General features: G+C 48.6%; 5 protein-coding genes across 6 annotated transcripts; all 5 read left to right on the top strand.

Annotated features, from left to right (window-relative positions):
* Positions 1–540: 540 nt before the first annotated feature.
* LOC117583668 lies at positions 541–2,310 on the top strand. The gene is made up of 2 exons (XM_034272135.1): positions 541–965; positions 1,017–2,310. Exons 1-2 carry the CDS (start codon positions 894–896, stop codon positions 2,274–2,276), a joined length of 1,332 nt encoding a protein of 443 aa, XP_034128026.1. The 5' UTR covers positions 541–893; the 3' UTR covers positions 2,277–2,310.
* Positions 2,311–2,376: 66 nt separating this feature from the next.
* On the top strand, positions 2,377–3,544 carry LOC117583671. Its single transcript, XM_034272139.1, has 2 exons — positions 2,377–2,508; positions 2,562–3,544. Exons 1-2 carry the CDS (start codon positions 2,458–2,460, stop codon positions 3,519–3,521), a joined length of 1,011 nt encoding a protein of 336 aa, XP_034128030.1. The 5' UTR covers positions 2,377–2,457; the 3' UTR covers positions 3,522–3,544.
* Positions 3,545–3,598: 54 nt separating this feature from the next.
* Positions 3,599–4,944, top strand: LOC117583670. The gene is made up of 2 exons (XM_034272138.1): positions 3,599–3,732; positions 3,792–4,944. The coding sequence occupies exons 1-2, from the start codon at positions 3,682–3,684 to the stop codon at positions 4,935–4,937; spliced, it is 1,197 nt and encodes a 398-aa protein (XP_034128029.1). The 5' UTR covers positions 3,599–3,681; the 3' UTR covers positions 4,938–4,944.
* A 74-nt stretch (positions 4,945–5,018) lies between these two features.
* On the top strand, positions 5,019–6,163 carry LOC117583672. The gene is made up of 2 exons (XM_034272140.1): positions 5,019–5,115; positions 5,168–6,163. The coding sequence occupies exons 1-2, from the start codon at positions 5,071–5,073 to the stop codon at positions 6,125–6,127; spliced, it is 1,005 nt and encodes a 334-aa protein (XP_034128031.1). The 5' UTR covers positions 5,019–5,070; the 3' UTR covers positions 6,128–6,163.
* An 11-nt stretch (positions 6,164–6,174) lies between these two features.
* Positions 6,175–6,815, top strand: LOC117583677. Of its 2 annotated transcripts, none has more exons than XM_034272147.1 (2): positions 6,175–6,287; positions 6,372–6,815. In XM_034272147.1, the coding sequence occupies exons 1-2, from the start codon at positions 6,240–6,242 to the stop codon at positions 6,786–6,788; spliced, it is 465 nt and encodes a 154-aa protein (XP_034128038.1). In that variant the 5' UTR covers positions 6,175–6,239; the 3' UTR covers positions 6,789–6,815. The 2 variants fall into 2 exon arrangements, with proteins under 2 accessions (XP_034128038.1, XP_034128039.1); XM_034272148.1 differs by having other exon boundaries at positions 6,240–6,294; positions 6,380–6,815.
* The last annotated feature ends 309 nt before the right edge of the window (positions 6,816–7,124 follow it).

The raw sequence follows: 7,124 nt of genomic DNA, 5'->3' as shown, positions 1-7,124 counted from the left end.
AGAGCACTCGGGAGGTATATTGGTTGCATGCAAATCGAGGTAACAGGTAACAGAAGAAAGTGTAAATGAACTTTAGAGAGAAGATCTTCATCGAACATCGAAGAATTCAATTAAATTAATTAGATGGCAATGGAAAACAATAAAAAAACAAATAAACTTTATTTATTTTCAGTATTTTCAGTAAGCTAAAGCCGAGTATTTAATTGTGTTAAAATTTATTTGCATAGTGTAACAAAAAAGAGAGATATTCAAAATAAATTTCCAGAAGGAAGATGCACAGAACGACATCGATTGCTGATCTGCTGATGTATCCGTTTGCTTATGGGAAATTTACACAACTAATCCACATCATGCCAACTTTGTGGTCTCTCACAGTGGGCCTCCCCTGCGGACACTTTGGATGCGAGGTACTTCTGTGTCGTGGCCCTCGACTGTGTGGCGTTCTCTCTGGTTTCTGTTTTGGTTTGTTGCTTTGGGTGTATGTGTGTATGTGTGTGTGCGTGTGTGTTGTGGCGTGATGACCTTGAGCCGCTCATTTCAGCCAAGTGGCTTTTGTGTACGGCCGTCTGTTTGTCTGTCTTGACGTCTCTCCGAAGTCGAAGGTGCTACCCAGTTCCAGTTACTTTCGGCAGCTCTCCACCGTGTGCATATTCCATCTATTTCGCAATGAGAGATACGCAGAAAGAGAGTAAGAGAGCGTGGCAGAGAAGGAGAGAGAAAATGTGATGGAAAAATCAATGCAGTCAATGAAAACTTCTCCCAGCATGCCCTTCCATTGGTCTCACTCGACTTCTTGACAGTTTTTCTGTATTTACAAATTTCCAACTTCGATGGAAAATCATAGCTGGGAAACTCTTAGTATTTTTAAATTGGCAGTGAGAAAACCCAAATGAATGCCTTTAATGTCGTTACGACAATCCAATGTTTGTTTGGTCTCTGCCCTGTGCATCGGCAGCCTGATCAGCGTGAGTATTCAGAGGCGGGAAATGGCTTTCAATACCCTAAAATCATTGCAGATCATCAGAGCCGCTCCCATTCTTCCATCGTACACTGATCCTCTCCATCCGACTACGAAGTCGCCCCTCTGGCGTTTCAGTCCACAAACAATGCCGGACGATGAGTGGATACCCACAGGATCGACTTTCTATGAAAACAGCGTTACGAAGGCCCCACCAAGAAGTGCCTTTGCGGCATACATTAACGCAAATCGCACACAGTTTGTGGAGCCAATCACGTTGAAGGTGTGGCCCTCACACATCGATCGTGTCAAGCTGGAGCCCTTTTGGAGCACAATCTTAGAGAGAAATGGAGAAAGCTTTACGACTGCCATGCATCCGAGCCTTTGGGTTAGGCAGCCAAACATTTATAGTAATTCGGAGCTGCTTCCTCGCCCGAACACAAAGGTGCAAAGACCATTAAGTTCCAGTATCCCCCTAGGTTCTAGTAGTCCATCAGTTCCCAGCGACGAAGCAGAAACCAAGCCAGCCAAAAGGCGGAGTAAAAAGCGTTTCCGTGGCAGGGTCTCGCCTCCTTTGGGATCAGTCCATCCGGGCATTAAGTTGAAGGCTCCCGAGACACGGGAAATTGGAGTAACTGCAGCCATGAGGAATCCAGACCTAGTGCTGGTGGACCTAGGTCTGCCTTCAACGAAAGACTCTCAAGAGACTTCCCAGTCGGAAGGTGCCGAAGTCGAAGCTGTAAGACACACGAATAAGATGCGCTTGCGCGGCAGAAAGCATTCCAGGAGAAAGCAAAGGAGAAGAAAGCCAGTAACAAAGGGAAACGTAAGCAAACCTCAGCTAAAACGGAAGATGTCTGTGCCCATGGAGCTGACACTGCCCATGAAATACCTCATGAGGGATGCAGGGAAGACCACGCTGGACTTTTTTGTGCACACCGATCCACCGGTGTGGCTGGATACGCGCTACCATTTCCAGCAGCTGAGTCAAATGCCGCGACTGCGCATAGAGTCGAATCCCATGGTGGAATACTATCCCGATGAGGCTGGGATGGATGAGGTGTGCAGGGATGAGTCCACCATTATTGGCACGGATATCGTGACGAGCTACATCAAGCCGCACATCTACCCCAAGCCCTACACCAAGAGGATCCTTTATACGAAATTTCGTGACATTTGGGGCATGGATCCAATTTTAATGTTCTGCCACCACCCGGAAAATGTACCCGTCCTGAAGTTCCTGAAATGTGCCATCATGCGGCACAAGATGATGGAGTCCATGCTGCCCAAATATCCCTACCATCAGGTGCAAACATAGTGCCAACATTTACGCAACTTTGTAGTCTGTGAAAATAAAGGAAATTCAATCGAATCTCTCAGTATGCTTTTCACATTTTGTACACTTTGTTTGCTTTTACATTTTACAATTGAATTCTTAGCAAAGGAGACTCTTAGTATTACAAATTGGCAGTGAAACTTGCAAGAGGTTTGCCACACAAATGTCGAGATATTTTTGGGTCCCTGCCCTGTGCATTGGTTGCCTGATCAGCGTGAGTATCCGCTGAGACAAGTTCAACCTCTTTCTACTACAAAACTAATGCAGATTATTCAAACCGTGCCCATACATTCAACGTCCACTGATCCTCTCCGTTGGAAGACTTCTTTAAGCTCAAACCACTCGAAGTCAACACCGCAGCTGCAGGCAGCGGCAAATGTTTCCGTTTCCGTTTCCGTTTCCAAATCAAACTCCACAACGCAAAGTCCTAAATTATCATCTGCAAACAGCACAATACAAGCCCCAGCAAGGACCACTTTTGGGGCATATATTTCCACAAATCCCCGCCAGCCTACACCTCAAAGTACGCTCAAAGTGTGGCCCTCACACAGCGATCGTGTCAAGGTCTTGGAACCCTTTGTAAGCTCAATCATTCGTAGGTATGGTGACAAGATCACGACTATCTTGAGGACAATTCCTGTCAGAGGACCCGAGGTGGCCCAACATGCAGATCGAGCGATGCCAAGTGCCCAAAAGCTGAGTAGCCGGAGCCCAGCGGTGCGCAGAAAGCAGGAAGCTAAAGGGAAAGCGATGGAAACACCTCGTGAAAAACCCATGGAGCTGACACTACCTTTGGAATACCTTGCCAGAGCAGCAACCATAAAGGATTCGATTATATACACCGATCCACCCATATGGATGGACACGCGCTTTCACTTCAAGTACCAAAGTCGACAGCCGCGACTCCGCGTCGAGCCGAATCCCGCTGTGAACTACTATCCCGATAGCAAGAAGATGAGCACCGTGTGCAGGGACAAGTCCACCATTATAGGCACGGATGGAGTGACAAATTATCTGAAGGAGCACGTCTACCAGAAGCCCCACGGCAAGCGGATACTCTACAATCAGTTTCGTGCAAATCAAACTCTGAATACGCTGCTGCTGTTCTGCCACATGCCCACAGTTGTTCCAGTGAAAGCCTTCCTCGATTGCATGATAATGCGACACATGATGATGGAGTCCATGGTGCCCAAGTATCCCTATCATCAGAAGCAATCAAAGCTATAGAGAATCACATTGTACACTCCCATCACAGTAGACAATGTCCTTTCTTTCCACTCACATTTAAGCATCAAATTCCATGCGCTACAAGTGCTCTGTAAATGTTCTTTATTATTTATTTTACTTAACAAATTTACTGTGAATACATTTATTTATTTACGCGACAATGTACAAGATAGGTGTCATCATTTTGCTGTGTCTGTGCTGCTTTATAACCGTGAGTCAAAGTCAAGCCAAGTCGGATTGAAACCCAGCTCAAATTGCAATCCTTTCCAGACAAAACCTCTGCACCGAGATCATCGCAATGGGCACACAAATATGTCCCACACTCTATTGTCTGGCAATCAAAGTGCACGTTTCTTGGATGATTATGATTTGGGTTTGAGCGATCAGTCGAAGGATTCGATAAGTGCCGGTCGTGGCATTCGACTCTTTCAATATCCACCCATGCACAATGAGCAAACGGCCAAGCCGGAGGACACGACAATGAAGCCAAAGAAGGCGCAGACGAAGAGGTTATCCAGGAGCACTGAGACTGCACCGAGGACCGCTGCCACCAAGAACTTTGTACAGCTCTGGGGACTGTCCGTGGAAGATGAAAAACTCAAGCCAAGAGCCAGGGATGTGGTCGATGCTCAAGCTGAGGAGACGCCAGATGGCGATGGGCTTGCGGCGGAACAGGAAGACGGCGACGATGACAACGAGGAGGCAGCCGAGAGAGATGAGGATGCACCCAGAGAAGAAGCATTAACCAAAAATGTAAAGCTGGTGCCGAGGCCTACAACAGCAGAGCCAGAGCTTGGGCTAGAAAAAGAAACACAAAAGGAAGACGACGTGGAACGTGATGACAATGAGGCGGATGACAATGTACTCAAAAGACTGGATAAATCACGCAATGACGACGCTGACAAAGATGATGCTGATGTGCTTGGCTTCAAGAACCTTTTGACACCGAAGTCACTGATGGGCGCGGAAGTTCAGGCCAGACAGGAGGAGGGCGGCAATGATGAAGTCACTTATGCCAACAATTGGCAGGACACGCGCAGGGAGGAGTGGCGCAGTGCGCTGGCCCGTGCCGGCATCATGTCCAATCCACTCTCCGATTACTATCCATCGAACACGAAGAACCTCAGCACGGTCTGCGCCCTCAAGTCATCGATTATGAATTTCCCCAAGGTGTTCAAGTGGCTGCACAAGATGATCCTGAATATCACATACCATCAGCGGCCAGTCTTCACCGAGCTGCGGCACGAGCTCTACGATTTCGGCAAGTCCGAACTGTGCCACACAACCGAAATGACCGATTGGGAAAAGTATCAGACCTGCGCCCTTATTCGCAATCAGCGCATGGAGTACATGATTCCACACTATCCGCTCCACCAAGTTGGCTATCGGCTGCTGTTCAAGGCCAAGAGGGATTAACACAGGACAGGACTTTCTTTCCATAACTATGGAATCGCTGTGGCAAACGTAGCAGTCCTGGTGCCTCTAGGAAAGTGTTTGAAAGTGAAACTCACACAACAAAATACACAGCAAAATAAATACACACCAAACGATGAGGGTAAATTTTCTAGTGTGTCTGGCCTTGGGTTGCTTGAGCGTAAGTAGCAGCCTGAATGGTTTTCCCCAATCACAAGTAAAATGTCCGCCAGGTGATGCCTTTGCTGGTGCATGCCATGCCGATCGAGCAGCCTCAAGACGAGCTGCAGACAAAGGGCATAGCCGAAACTGAAGATCCTGATGGGCAGGACATGCAGAAGGCAACTGATTTGAACGCTGGGTTTGAGGAACAGGAACAGGAGCAGGAGCAGGAGCAGGACATGCAAGTGGCAGCAGACAGTGCTGGCATTGAGAGAGAGGAACAAGAGCAAGACATGCAAATGGCAGCAGATAATTCCGGCTACGGCAGGCTGGAAAGGGAGCGAGAGAAGAGCAAACTTCGCATGTTTCCCAAAGTGCATCGCACCGCTCTAGCAGCACACGGCGGACAGTCGCTGCACACCAAGGATCTGCTCAACTTTTGGGTCAAGGAGAAACCCCACGAAGTCACGCAGGCAGCGCCAAAGAACGATGATGGGGAGCTGGATCTACGAGCTGGTAAAGGAAAGGGAGGAGGAGGCGGAGCTGCGGCCACAGTTGCTGGCAGAGCTGGCACCGAGATGACAATTTCCCTGCCGAATGTTGTCACTGATCATATGGGCAATTGGGTGTTCAATCCCTGGGGACTCACCTTCGGCCGTGTTTGGGAGGACACTCGCTTCGCGTTTCAGGGCAAACACTGGCTGCCCTGGATCATGAAGGATCTCAGCATCAAGGGCGACTATCGGCAGGAGAAGCTGCACGGCACCGTGTGCCAGGGCAAGTCGACCATCTACAACTATCCCAAAATATACAGTTGGTTTCCGCGCCACATTGACACCCACAAGCGCCATCATCGCAACATTCTGCTGAATCTGCGCAGGGAAATCTACACGGATGGCCGCACAGAGTCCTGCCACGTGAAGGATCTGGACGATTGGTACGCCTATCAGAAGTGCACCATACTGAGGAACATGCGTATGGATTACTTGGTGCCCAATTATCCACTTCATCGTTGGTATAAGACCCCATAGAGTGGAAAATAAAACTGGAAAATATTTTAATCGCTAGAGCTTTGCTTTCCATTTCTGACAATATTTTGTGAACACATTTCTACACAACAATTGTGGCAGGGGCAGTTGCGGCATGTTGGAAAATTCTCTTGTCTCTGCGTTTATTGCCTGTCTAATCAGCGTAAGTTCATACAAGTTCTGGCTGCTCCTCCATTATTCCCCTCTCTCTCTCTCTCTCTCTCTCTCCGCTCTCTCCGCTCTGCAGGCCACATCTTTGTTTTATGTGTCGCAGGCTGCCAGTCTGCGAAATGCTCAACCACGTCTAACCCTGTCCATGGCTTCCCGGTCGCGAAGTGCCATGCAATCGATGCGAGAGTTTGCCCTGTACATGGGCCCCAAAGGATTGCCGGTGGAACCCGAGGAGCAGTCACGCGGCATGGATGTTCCCTTCTTAACCGCAGGACAACGCCAACTGCTGGCGGAGGATGAAGAGTTTCCCTTGGACTTGCGCAGCAAAATGCCAGAGTTTCAGCCAAAGGAAAATGCTGCCATCAAGTGCAGAAGAAAGATCGATGGCGATTCAGACTTGGAGTTCTGCACTGGCACAGATGAGAGTGCGGCAGCTCATTCGATTGCGATTCATTTGGTGTACTCAATGCTGATTGTCCCGCTGCTAGTTTAATACAAATAATACAAATTCTGTTTGCAAGTGCTGGAATGCAGCTGCTCTCGGCAGCTCTCACCTTCGTTTCGTTTCGGGCCAAAAAGAACGCCAGAAGTTTGCAGTTTAGCGCTGGCATCCGCTGCAGCCTTTGCTTTTTCTGCTGTCGCTGTTGCATTTCGCGAAACTGTCACAAGCGTTGACCCAATTACGCGGGGGGAGGTGTGGTGTGGCGGGGGGCCCGTGTGTGTAGGGTTCACGTTTACTGAGTTAGCAAGAAGTCGTCATGCCCGTGCCTCAAATGTTGCAACAGCAGCGCTTCCGAAGCGATTCTTTGTTCATAAATAATTGGAGCAC

The sequence above is a fragment of the Drosophila guanche genome, unplaced genomic scaffold, assembly GCF_900245975.1.
Source record: "Drosophila guanche unplaced genomic scaffold, DGUA_6, whole genome shotgun sequence".
NCBI lineage: Eukaryota > Metazoa > Arthropoda > Insecta > Diptera > Drosophilidae > Drosophila > Drosophila guanche.
The sequence above is the reverse complement of the archived record's forward strand: the minus strand, read 5'-3'. Positions and strand labels throughout refer to the sequence as shown.

What these genes read in the sequence shown, in the direction of transcription:
- LOC117583677 (XM_034272147.1), top strand. Translation starts at nt 6,240, where the DNA reads ATGTTGGAAAATTCTCTTGTCTCTGCGTTTATTGCCTGTCTAATCAGC. An exon ending in TTATTGCCTGTCTAATCAGC is followed by an intron (nt 6,288 to 6,371) that starts GTAAGTTCATAC and finishes TCCGCTCTGCAG; the next exon opens with GCCACATCTTTGTTTTATGT.
- LOC117583668 (XM_034272135.1), top strand. Translation starts at nt 894, where the DNA reads ATGCCTTTAATGTCGTTACGACAATCCAATGTTTGTTTGGTCTCTGCC. An exon ending in GCATCGGCAGCCTGATCAGC is followed by an intron (nt 966 to 1,016) that starts GTGAGTATTCAG and finishes AAATCATTGCAG; the next exon opens with ATCATCAGAGCCGCTCCCAT.
- LOC117583671 (XM_034272139.1), top strand. Translation starts at nt 2,458, where the DNA reads ATGTCGAGATATTTTTGGGTCCCTGCCCTGTGCATTGGTTGCCTGATC. An exon ending in GCATTGGTTGCCTGATCAGC is followed by an intron (nt 2,509 to 2,561) that starts GTGAGTATCCGC and finishes AAACTAATGCAG; the next exon opens with ATTATTCAAACCGTGCCCAT.
- LOC117583672 (XM_034272140.1), top strand. Translation starts at nt 5,071, where the DNA reads ATGAGGGTAAATTTTCTAGTGTGTCTGGCCTTGGGTTGCTTGAGC. An exon ending in TGGCCTTGGGTTGCTTGAGC is followed by an intron (nt 5,116 to 5,167) that starts GTAAGTAGCAGC and finishes AATGTCCGCCAG; the next exon opens with GTGATGCCTTTGCTGGTGCA.
- LOC117583670 (XM_034272138.1), top strand. Translation starts at nt 3,682, where the DNA reads ATGTACAAGATAGGTGTCATCATTTTGCTGTGTCTGTGCTGCTTTATA. An exon ending in GTCTGTGCTGCTTTATAACC is followed by an intron (nt 3,733 to 3,791) that starts GTGAGTCAAAGT and finishes AATCCTTTCCAG; the next exon opens with ACAAAACCTCTGCACCGAGA.